We start from the raw sequence: 12,609 nt of genomic DNA, 5'->3' as shown, positions 1-12,609 counted from the left end.
ACTCTCATTTCATCAGTCCATAAAACCTTTGAAAAATCAGTCTTGAGATATTTCTTGGCCCAGTCTTGACGTTTCAGCTTGTGTGTCTTGTTCAGTGGTGGTCGTCTTTCAGCCTTTCTTACCTTGGCCATGTCTCTGAGTATTGCACACCTTGTGCTTTTGGGCACTCCAGTGATGTTGCAGCTCTGAAATATGGCCAAACTGGTGGCAAGTGGCATCTTGGCAGCTGCACGCTTGACTTTTCTCAGTTCATGGGCTGTTATTTTGCGCCTTGGTTTTTCCACACGCTTCTTGCGACCCTGTTGACTATTTTGAATAAAATGCTTGATTGTTCGATGATCACGCTTCAGAAGCTTTGCAATTTTAAGAGTGCTGCATCCCTCTGCAAGATATCTCACTATTTTTGACTTTTCTGAGCCTGTCAAGTCCTTCTTTTGACCCATTTTGCCCAAGGAAAGGAAGTTGCCTAATAATTATGCACACCTGATATAGGGTGTTGATGTCATTAGACCACACCCCTTCTCATTACAGAGATGCACATCACCTAATATGCTTAATTGGTAGTAGGCTTTCGAGTCTATACAGCTTGGAGTAAGACAACATGCATAAAGAGGATGATGTGGTCAAAATACTCATTTGCCTAATAATTCTGCACTCCCTGTACTGGACAAAAGACCAGATGTCAATTAAACAGTATTTAGACAGGACGAGTCTGTCTGCAGTTTAGAAGTGTAGTGACTCTTTAATACCAGGAACATTTCCTTTCATATTATTTGCACTCTTTGTGCAGTGTACAACATTTTTCCACCCAGTCCAGTTTATATTCCTAGAATTTTGACTTCAGCGTCTCATTCGTCTCTGTTTTTTAGTCCCTTTGTTATAGTTGGCTCTCTGACAAACCAGCCACTCCAGCGAGCTGCCAGTAATTCCATCATAAAAGATTTCCGCTGAAAGAATCACATTAGGACAAGGGAGTGTGACACCCGGGCTGGTTTTATATAAGGGGCCGTACAAGTGTGTTATGGAAAAGTGAGCGCTGTCAGACAGATGTTGTGCGGCAACAACCTTCAACTGCTAGACTGCCCAACAACTCAGAATGAGCCAGAGGACTAAAGTATCTTTAAAGCCTCAACTTTTTCTTTAAATGATTGTTTCTAGAGGGCTGTTTTGAGCAGTTATACAATCAAATTAACATCATATGAACCTTGATGTAAGCTACAGTATTATATAGGAAGGCCAAACACTGTGCTCTGAAGAGAATTTCTAAGAAAAGCTTGCAATGTACCAATCCTTTCGTCAGAGTACAAATAGTACAAATAGTGGTGGAAAATCACATAGCGGATAACTAAAATACATCATCTGTATTAAATAATTGGATTCATTCCCTAGGCCTCTTGCACATGGATGCCTAAAAATCAGAGTTGTATAAAGTACTCGAAACCCATACTTGAGTAAAAGTACAAGTGCTCGATCAAAAAGTGACTTGAGTAGAAGTGGAAGTGCTCTATCAAAAAGTGACTTGAGTAGAAGTACTAAAGTATTCAACATTTTTTGTACTTAAGTATTGCAAGTAGTTTTTTTAAAAAAATTTCCTACTCAAGTACTGAAAGTAAAAGTACCAGTAGTTTTGAAAAAAAATTGCTACTCAAGTACTGAAAGTAAAAGTACAAGTACTGTGTTATGTAGTTATTAAAGAAAGAAGTCAAAAGTTTGAACATCATATTGTTTTTTATTATTTCAAATGCAGCTTTTATTTATACATACAGTAGCATTTTTTTTCGTATGCGCTGATAATACACATGTTTTGAGCTTCATGAAACCTGCCATCTACTGTTCTGGCAGTGGTAATTTTTATAATAGTAACGAGTAACTATGCAGCACAAAAAAAAAATATCAGAGTAGAAGTATTGAAATCATCGAAAAAATGTAGTGAAGTAAAAGTGGAAGTAGGAGAAAAAAATTCTACTCCAGGAAAGTACAGATACAGATTTCGGTACTTAAGTACAGTAGGGAAGTAGTTCTACTTATACATCTCTGCTAAAAATGGCATGTTTTTAGGCATTATGGGTGTTTTTTTTTTTTTTATTGATCTAAATGCAGCCGATGCGTATGCGTTGTAACAGTGCAAGGCCCTGTCACTGTAAAAATGTAGGAGAATATTACAAAGGACAAACAAGTGGTTACTGCCCCCACCTATAACTGGTCTGTGCAGCAAGGAGAATTGGAAAGGCAACGCATATAAAAAACAAAAAATATATATTATATTGGACAGGCAACGAACTGACACTTTGCTGCCATAGTGCTTTGGGCTGGGTGTTCAGTGTGCCCCGGTGCCTTCATGGAGGGATGGGCTCCCTCCAGGTTTATCTGCCCATTTAAATGCATGTGCTTCCATTGTTAGAGACTCACAGAAATTAGATTTTCGGTCCACAGAAAATGGGGTGCCTTGCTGGGGCTCTGTGGCTTACGCATGCATTTGCAAATGTGTGAAAATGAACCCATGTTTTTAATACTGTTGGAGAGGTCAATTTGGTTGGTCACAGGCTAGTGGGTAAGTTGAGCTTGGAATATTACACAGGATTCGCAATAATGGTTAATGAGAAGTTACAGACTATCATTTCTGAGTGGAGAAAGCTGTTTTGTGCATTTTCCCTGGATTCTGTAGTCCCAGATCGGGGCCCTGAGCTTGAAGGTTCTAAAGCGTCTTGGGTGGGACAGAACCTTTAATCCTGGGTCTGGAATTTACTGGGTGCCTGCAGAATACATTGGTGTTCAGGGTCGTTATATACTCAAATCCTCCTTTCAGCACCTCTGCAGTTCACAAGGCAGGCTCTGTGAAATGTGTGACACAGCAATGCCTATACAACAGGTTTGCCAACCAGACGTAAATTCACAAGCAGTCTGTACATTTTAACCATTTACGGCTTGTTTACAGCTGCTGTTCATAAAATACTGGCCTTTGGCTGACTATCTGGATTGGGCAAGCTCGGCTGGGCTTGGGTGGAAGGTGGAGGGGGGGGGCTGGCGGGCGCACAATGACATCATGGCGCTGCTTGGAGCCTTTTTACGAATAGCAACAGCCAGGAGCTGGAGCAGAGGACTGGATGGGCACCCACAATCCCGGGAGTCAGTGACAGTGTCTCTCAGTCAGGACCGGAGCTGGAGTGGAGGACTGGATCGGGAGGTGGGAGAGCCGCCCACCGGGCGCCAGGAGTCTATCAGTGCCACTCAGCCAGGAGCCGGAGCGGAGGACTGAATGGGGAGGAGGACTGGATCTGTCAGTGCCACTCAAGTGACTCGTGTTTGAGCTTTTAATCATATCAAGTTTGCAGCTTGTAATCATCTCCTGTGCCATGTCCGCAGCCTATAACCATCTCCAGTGCCACATCAAAAGCCTTTAATCATCTCCTGTGCCATGTCCCCAACTTGTAACCATCTCCTGTGCCATGTCCACAGCCTGTAACCATCTCCTGTGCCATGTCCACAGCCTGTAACCATCTCCTGTGCCATGTCCACAGCCTGTTACCATCTCCTGTGCCATGTCCACAGCTTGTAACCATCTCCTGTGCCATGTCTGCAGCCTGTTACCATCTCCTGTGCCATGTCTGCAGCCTGTTACCATCTCCTGTGCCATGTCCGCAGCCTGTAACCATCTCCTGTGCCATGTCCACAGCCTGTAACCATCTCCTGTGCCATGTTTACAGCCTGTTACCATCTCTTGTGCCATGTCCACAGCCTGTTACCATCTCCTGTGCCCTGTCCACAGCATAAAACCATCTCCTGGGCCATGTTCACAGCCTGTTACCATCTCCTGTGCCATGTCTGCAGCCTGTCAAGAGCAGGAGCGCCATTGAGACAGTTGTCTCAGGAGTAGTCAGATGTGTGACTGTGAAGAGGAGAATATAGGATAAAACCAGAGCCACCAAGCTGGAGCCTGTAGAGGACCATCAGACTGAGCCCTGAATGGTGCACTTGAGAAGAGGTCAGTGACATCGCTGCCAGGTCAGTCTGAGGGGGGGGGGGGTCAATTATGTAAGGGGGGATTGAATACAGTAAGGTGGGGGGCACTGATATAAAGGTCCCCTTATATAAGTAACCCCCCTTACCTTGGTGTAATCACTCTGCGGAAGGTGGTTTGTTGCAGCCATTTTTACTTGAACTGGTGACGAGGGGAAACCTCACACTGGGACACCTGTCCAACTTAAAACTGCAAGCTCCTTTAGAGCTGGGTTCACATTTATGCAAATTGGATGCGGGGTTTACTCGCACCCAATTGGCATGACCAGAGACTGTAATTGGCTCTCAATGGAGCCAATTTACACACCACCGGGGCGGCCGCGGTATGCACTGGCAAAGGGTTCTGTGCATCTTTAGCTGCATTTCAGGTCCGAATTTGGGTAAAAATTCAGACCTGATTTGCACCTGATACAGAAAACAGGGATGCACCAGACCCCCTGTTGCGAGCCTAAGCCCCAGATAGTGTGAACACGGCCTAACACATTTTTTTACCAATGCATTAACATTACAGTCTTTTTAGTAACTGCTACAGTATATCCGTTTTTAATGATGTCTATGTGCTCCAGCTGGGGAGATTCACCCTCCAGTTACCCCATTTACATTTACCATTCCACTTAATCCAGAGCAGAAATTGAGGGGACCTCTGTTCTATTGATCCTGGTGGCTACCTGGGATTTCCCCTCAATTTCTGTGTTGGTGGCTAATCGTCTATGTCAGTGTTTCTCTACCTTTTCTCTGTCAAGGCACCCTTTAAAATTATGCACATTATTATGCATCTCGAGGCACTATACTAATGGTTTTACATATTGCAGCAGCATCCAAACACATGGGCCACCCAACATTAGAGGTGATTTCTTCCTCCATTTTTGCACACTTTGGTACTGACTTGTATTCTAGCATGTTTCTACTCCCTCAGTTTCTCCCCCTCTCTTTGCCAACATGACCCCAGAGAGGGGTGGGGGGCAAACAAGAATGCTGTGCAGGTACCCAATGTCCTAGTTATCAACCAGTGACATCATTGATTGTTAGGATGCCAGTGGCTGGTCCGCATGATGCCCATAAAAACCTGTGGCTTTGTGTAACTCACTGGCTTGTTGACAATTTTTGGGCAACTTGTGAAAGTCTTTAGTCATTTTGCCAAGGTACCCCTGAAGAACCCAGGAGGCACCCTGGTTGAAAAAGGCTTGTCTATGGGACTGTAATTGAAAGGAAATCTCTTCAGCTGGACGCAGGACAGGTGACAAACTGCTAGGTTATATTAATCTGACCTTCATGGAATGAAGAATGTAAGGGGTTAGCTCGGTAGCGGTTGTGTCGGTGACCCCTTGGGTGGGTTCGTTACACAGAGAGACAGCCAAGGAGTGTTTGAAAACAACGGTCTATGGTTTATTCTTCCAATTTGGTGGAAACAAGTGCAAGCATCCAAACAGCATAAATCAAACAAACATAAAATAAACCCTGACCACTTGGGGCGTCTACCTTCACAACACAGGAACCTACCTATGGAGTCTGTCCCAACCTACTGCTGGGCAGACACTGCTTTTTGTTGAAAATGTAATCTTTATTTTGCATAAAAGATATACAAAAAACAATACTTTTGTCGGGGTACATTCTCCCCTGTACTGCGACGCAGCGCATGAATACACTACATTACAATACATTTCCGGTCATACTAATAAATACATTCAATCACATACATTCATTCTGCGGTATGATGCCTGATGTGTTGTGCGGAGTAAGGATACCCCGTGCCATCACATCATGCATGACGCCGCAATACCCCTAAAGCATGAAACTGAAAAATACGTTATCTATACGTTGCATTCCTTAAACGATATCAAATAATAAACATTTCAAAAAAGCAACAGGTGTGATGGGGGGTGGGAGAGAGGGGTAAGGGGAGGGGAATGAAATCACAGGCCCGAAGCTTTATTGAATGGACAAAGACACACAAGGGAGAGTGGGGGAAGGGGAAATCTTCAGACCTCCTCTTCCTCCATGAGATCCATCAGGTTATAGTCTCTGAGCAGACTGTGAACCAGTCTGCGACAGTCCTCAATGGACATCCTCTCCCGCTGGTGGATAAGGCGCTTTCTGGCGCACCATAAAGCGTCCTTAAAGCAACACAACATCCGCCAGGCGTTGTCAATGTCCTCCTGGGAAAAAGTTCCATGAAAAAGTCCATTCAGCACAGCAAAATGTGTGATGGCAGTCTGTGGAACAAAGTCTCTCAGTTCCGGTTCCAAGGCCCTCAACAGGCTCTGTGCAAATGAGCACTCCCAGAAAACGTGAAAAGACGTTTCCTCATGGATGATACAAAAGGGGCAGTGCCTGTATCTGCACAAGTTTCTGGCATGCATAAATGTCCTGAGTGGCAAACCCCCCTGGACAGCCATCCACGCCAGATCTTTATGCCTGTTGGTGAGTCCCTTTGAAGAAACATTCCTCCAGACCACTTTGCAAGTGGCTGAAGGGAGGCCTGGAACCGTCTCAGCAATGTCCGATGCTCTGATCAACTTGTAGATAGTTTTTGGCTTCCACAAGTCGGGCTTAACTCCATGCAGCCCCAGCTCCTTGATGAACTTGAAAGTGTCCAAGTAGTACCAAGGAGTGTCCCAGTTGTAGGGGATGGAGCTGTCCCATTTGTCCCATCCAAGGGACCTCCAGAGAGGCAGGAGGAAAAAACGGGACATGGAGTTGCCTCCAGAGTCCGAAGTTTTGTCAATCAAAGTTCTGCGGATGCAGTTGCAGGCAAAGAACACCCCCAGTAACGTTGCGATGTCGGGCACGCCCTTACCGCCCTTGAGGGGTTCCTTGAACATGACTGCTCGCTTCACTCTGTCCATCTTGGAGCCCCAGATGAAGTGGAACACCGCCCTGGTGATGGCCTTGCAGGTGTTGACCCGGGGGGGCCAGGCCTGGGCGAGGTACTGCAACACAGGGAGGATCTCGCTGCGGAGTACCAGTGTTTTCCCTTCGATGGTGAGTTCTCTGAGGCTCCATAGTCCAAACTTTTGTCTCATCTTGGACAGTCTCTCCTCCCAAGACTTCAGGGCTGCGCCCTCAGCTCCAAACCAAACTCCAAGAATTTTGATGAAGTCCGCCTTGATGCTGAAAGGGATTGATGCAGAAGAAGGCAGGAACCACTTTCCGAAGAGCATGATCTCTGACTTCCCGCAGTTGACTTTTGCCCCTGAAGCTTTGCCGAAGTCCTCACAGGTCTGGACGAGCGAGTCGATGGAGTGCTGATCAGCACAGAACACCGTTACGTCGTCCATGTAGAGTGAGCACTTGACAACCCTTCTGTCCGGTCCCGGTGCGGTGATCCCTCTGATCTCTGGGTTCTGTCGGATGCATTCGGCAAAGAGCTCTATACAGCAAACAAAAAGCAGAGGTGAGAGAGGGCAGCCTTGTCTGACCCCAGAGAGAACAGGGAAAGGGTCAGTTTTCCAGCCATTCACCAACACCGTACTACAAATGTCATTATACATCACATTCACATACGAACAAAACATGTCCCCAAGACCAAACCTGCGCAGAGCTCTGCACATAAACTCATGGGAGACACGGTCAAAGGCCTTTTCCTGGTCAAGACTGACCAGGGCCGCGTGCACACGGCGGCCTCGAATGTACTGGACCGTGTCCCGGACAAGCGCAAGGCTGTCCGCAATCCTGCGACCAGGAATGCCGCAAGTCTGATCCGGGTGGATGATCTGTCCGATGACAGATTTCAGCCTGTTGGCCAGAACCTTGGCGAGGATTTTGTAGTCCACGTTCAAGAGAGAGATGGGACGCCAATTTTTCAGATCCCCTCTCTCCCCCTTACGCTTATACAAAATCGTGATCATCCCCTCCCTCAGCGACGGAGGCATTGTGCCCTCCACCACCATCTCCTCGTACAGCTCGAGCAGGTCCGGGCCAACGAGATCCCACAGCGCTACATAGAGCTCCGCTGGGAGACCGTCGCAGCCCGGGGTCCTGCCTTGCCTAAAGGATCTGACGGCAGAGTTCAGCTCCTCCAGCGCCAAGGGGGCGTTGATTGCCGACATACCTGCAGGATCAATTTGGTTAGTGATACCTGACAAGAACCTGTCGGCCTCAGCCGTATCTGTTTCTTTCGGGGAGTAGAGGTTGGTGTAGTAGTCGCTGACCACTTGCATCACAGCCTCCTTCCCCTTCTGGAGTGTTCCGGTCTCGTCCCGCAGCTCAGACAAGGGAGTGTGTCCTGAGTGGAGTTTCCTGAAAAAGAAAGAGTTACATTTCTCACCTTTCTCAAGATTCTCCACCTTGGAACGGAAGACGAGGTGCCTGGATTCTTCCTCGAAGTGTCCTTTCAGGCTCTTCTTGGTGTCCTCCAGGTCCTGCCTAACGTCCCAGCCGCAGTGGTGAAGGTCCTGCAGGGACTGCATCTGACGTTGCAGTCTCCTGAGTTCCCTCTTCCTGGCACACACTTGCTGGCGTCCCCTTGCCTGAAAGAAGCTGCGTAGCTTGACTTTCACAAACTCCCAGTAGTCGCTTACCTTTCTGAAGAACCTCTTGTCCTCCTTCCAGGTAATGTAGGCCTCCCTGAGTTCCTCCAGCAGTTCCTCATTTTCCAGCAGGGTACCATTCAGCTTCCAGGAGCCCGGACCGGGGGCAAAGCCCTCGCCCAGGTCACCCCGAAAGTGAATGGCCCTGTGGTCAGAGAAAAAGCAGGGGACCATGGAGAACCCGCGATGTCTGACTGTCTTGGAGGTGAGCACGAAGTCTATCCTAGAACGCACAGATCCATCTGGACGGCACCACGAATAGTTCACGGAACCTTTCCCTATGGATCCCACGGCGTCCTTCAAGGAAGCCACGGCAATCATCTCCTTGAGCAGCCTAGACGTGGTGTCGAGCTTTGCGTACATGCTGGAGCTGCGCCCATCCTCCTCAATCGGACAGTTAAAATCACCGCCGATTACTACTGCCCTGGTGGTGACGAGTTGGGTCCGCAGGGTCTGGAAAAGCTCCAGTCGCTCATTCTTATCTGGGGAGGCGTACACGTTGATGAGCCTAACTGGCTCTCCCGCCCATGAGCCGTCTACGACCAAAAGACGGCCACAGACGAGCTCCTGGACGGAGTCAACCGTGAAACGACCACCCCTGACAAGAATGGCTACCCCTGCAGACTTACAATCGACACCCCCGGACCAGTAGGAGGGACCATGGGTCCACTGGGAGGACAGATGAGTGTACCTCCTCGAGAAGGGTAGGGCACACTCCTGAAGCATGTAGACATCACTCTGCTGAGTGGAAAGAAAAGTCAGCGCCACCTGTCTTCTAGATGCATCCTTGATGCTCCTAACATTAATGGAAAAGATGGAGATCTCTGCCATCATGTAAAGGAGATGAAGGGGCTAGCTAGCAGGTGGGCTGAACTTACCTCCCCTGAGGGGGGGGGTGGTTCTTCCACTGCCTCTTGTGCCTGTCCGGTGTCCTGGTTCAGGCCGTTCTCCTCGAGGATGCTGTCCATCAGGTCCTGGGTGAGGTCAGTCCCTGGGGGGGCCAGATCCTTACCTTCCTGCATTTCTCCTTCGTCTTCCCCCGCAGACTCGAGGTCCTCCACCACTGGGTCCAGTCCAGCGATGTCATGTTGCTGGGCCACTGTGGGCCGCTTGGTGGGTTCTTCAGTTGTCGGACTATCTAGGTTCCGTTTCCGGCCTTTGCTGGTGGGGGTGGGGGTGGCGGTGGGCAGGGTGGGGAAGTCCTCCATGGAGGACAGGGCAGGGGGGGCTGGGAGGGGCAGGTGGGGTCACCTCCGACTCAGGGGGGGTGGGGAGGGATGTGTCGGAGGAGGTGGTAGGGGCCTGGGGAGGGGGGGACTCACCAGTGGCTTTCCGCGGTTCCTTCGCTGTCTTTTCCCCTGGCTTCTTTTTCCCAGCGCTGTCTGGAGCTTTGCCCTTGATCAGGGCTCCAGCGTAGGACCGGGATCTCTGGGGGCAGTCTCTGTAGACGTGCTCAGCCAATCCGCAGATTGGGCAGACACTGCTGGTTATACAGCAGAAGACCAATAGTCTATTTGTTTTCTTTTCACACAGAAAAAGTCAACACCACCTCACCTTCAGAAGTCTCAGCTCACTGCTCTCCTTAACGCACAAAGCCTCAGGATACAGCAATCAGTAGTCATCCTCTGGATAACTTATAGAGGCCTTAATTGCCTCATTCTGAATAGCTGAAGCTTTCCAACGTCTTTAAACCTTTCTGGCTATCTCTGCAGCCAACACCTGATAGTAATTGGTGAATTGTCTAAACAAGGCAGAAATGTATCTCCCATCTGTGACAACACCCACAGATTTACCTGACTTCCTGTCACAAGAAATATACTTTTTCACTTTTCTTATAACTTAAACACATTGCTAATAGCACTAACTACATTCTTGTAGCCATTTTAGGTAGTAAATTTCATTATTTTTGTCAGTAAAAAATTGGTGCTGTTTGTAAATTGTGGGCCTCATGACAGTGAATTTCACTTTGGGGGTATTGGCAACACTGCTACTCACAGAATTCAAGAAGGTAAATGTGTGGGGATCTTCCGGCATCACATTTGACAGTGGTTTCACCAAGGACAAGTTAGGTACATATTAAATGGATTATGTGTCGGTTCATAGCAGGAATCACACAAGAATACAGTCCGCATTCCTGTGTGATTTAGAGCGATGCCATTTGATTCCGGCTCATTTGAAGGAGCTGAAATCGCACTGGATTGCACCAAAAGTAGTGCATGCACTACTTATCAAACCCACAGCAACTGGATCGCATGGTACTGCAGTACTATGTGATACACTCCAGGTGAATGCACTGCATTTGTAATTTGCATTTGGAGTGTTGTTAGGAATCTATTGATATCTGCAGCAAATTGTACACCCAGTGCGTTTGGAACGCAGTGTGGGAAGCATGCATCGAAAGCGGGTTTCCCGCACCGCGTTCTGGTGTGAGCAGGCACTTAATCTTAACTTTAGTAAAGTTCCAATGCAACTAAATTTATATTTTATTTTATTTAAATTTTAAAAATTTCTACCATGTGTTAAAAACGGAATGCAGCACGATATGTTAATCTCATGTTTATATAACACTTTTAAAGTCATTAACAACCATCTCACCTTAAGTGGCAATTATGATAATGAATATCAGCGGCTGACATACAAGAAAACACATACTAAACCTGAGAAATCTTTTTACTCTTGTACTGCTGACAGGAGCAGTGAAGCTGATACTCAATGATCAGTTTAAAAACTGAATTCCAAGCACATATAAAAGACACCATTTATCGCAACGCAATATACAAACAGTGTAAGTATATAATTAAAACCTTGTATCAGCCTCTTTCTTTTCCTGCACAGCAGGGCTGGAGTGTGGGAGAAAGAAGCAGCACAAGGAGCCAATCAGTTCATTTGCCGACAAAAAGCATGCTGATAGGAGGACAGAGCACAGTGATGAGAGATGAGCTTGTCGATGTGCTGATCGTCCTTTCACTGTCCAGTGATGGGCCGGGGGCGGGTCCAGAATGACCTGGGCTCAGAATAATGCTGGCCATCTAGCAGCAGGAGGACATCTAGCAGCAGAAAAAAGTGCGGCAGGGAAAATTTTAGACTGAATCTGACAATTGCAGCAAAAACTGTTTTTGATATTTAAACTTTTAATGGGTTGATTTTTTTTTTTTTGTTATTTTTGTCTGGAGTGTTACTTTTATTTTTGGTCTGGAGTTTTGTTTTAAGAGCCAACAAATGAAGGGAAGCTTGCAGATAGGGTTTAGGCCCCTTTCACATGGGCTTTCCGATTAGGTCCACCTGTTTTTCAGGCGGACCTGATCGGATACTTCCTGCACCCCTATGGAGCAGCGAATGTCAGCAGTGATCCGATCCTGTCCGTGAAATCCAGACTAATAGAAACCCTATTTTCCATCCATCTGGAGGATTGGATAGGTTTGGATGAAAACGGACAGGCGGTCCGTTTTTATCTTACATAGTTACATAGTAGTTGAGGTTGAATAAAGACAATAGTCCATCCAGTTCAACCTGTGTAGGCGCGCATGGCCGTAATCATCTCTCATACCCCTGTATGTTCTGATCCTTGAGATGTAAGTCCAAGAGTCTTTTGAAAGTAGCCATACTTCCCGCAGAAACCACCTCTTGTGGTAGAGAATTCCACACTCTTGTAGCCCTAACGGTAAAGAACCCCCTGCGTTGCCTGAGGTCAAAACGCTTCTCCTCTAATCGCATTGTATGTCCTCGAGTCCTCATGCAATCCTTGCGACTGAATAGCTTTTTTTCTATGCTGAGGTCACCATTGAGGTATTTATAAATTGCTATCATGTCTCCTCTCAGGCGTCTCTTCTCTAGGAAGAATAAATTAAGCGATTGTAAACTGATCTGATCTCCCATAGAAGAGAGCGGGGATCTGACAGGTCCGTCTCTGCAAAGTAACCGGAGAGGGATCTGTCATCCGCCTGCTCAGTGGGGATTGGCGGATCGATTCCCACTGAGCAAAATGGAGTCCGCCGAGCGGAAAGCTGGTGTGAAGGGACCCTTAGGGTGGCACACTAATGTGGATGCTTATGTAACAGTTCCA

At 47.3% G+C, this 12,609-nt stretch overlaps 1 protein-coding gene across 1 annotated transcript; it reads right to left on the bottom strand.

Moving 5' to 3' along the window:
• Positions 1–5,996: 5,996 nt before the first annotated feature.
• LOC309558587 (uncharacterized protein) lies at positions 5,997–8,720 on the bottom strand (the record flags this gene model as incomplete). The annotated part of the gene is made up of 3 exons (XM_082261665.1): positions 5,997–7,091; positions 7,179–7,387; positions 8,096–8,720. 3 exons carry the CDS (start codon positions 8,718–8,720, stop codon positions 5,997–5,999), a joined length of 1,929 nt encoding a protein of 642 aa, XP_082117791.1.
• Between the last annotated feature and the right edge of the window lie 3,889 nt (positions 8,721–12,609).

Source organism: Pelophylax lessonae, assembly GCF_965119305.1.
Source record: "Pelophylax lessonae genome assembly, chromosome: 6".
Taxonomy (NCBI): domain Eukaryota; kingdom Metazoa; phylum Chordata; class Amphibia; order Anura; family Ranidae; genus Pelophylax; species Pelophylax lessonae.
The sequence above is the reverse complement of the archived record's forward strand: the minus strand, read 5'-3'. Positions and strand labels throughout refer to the sequence as shown.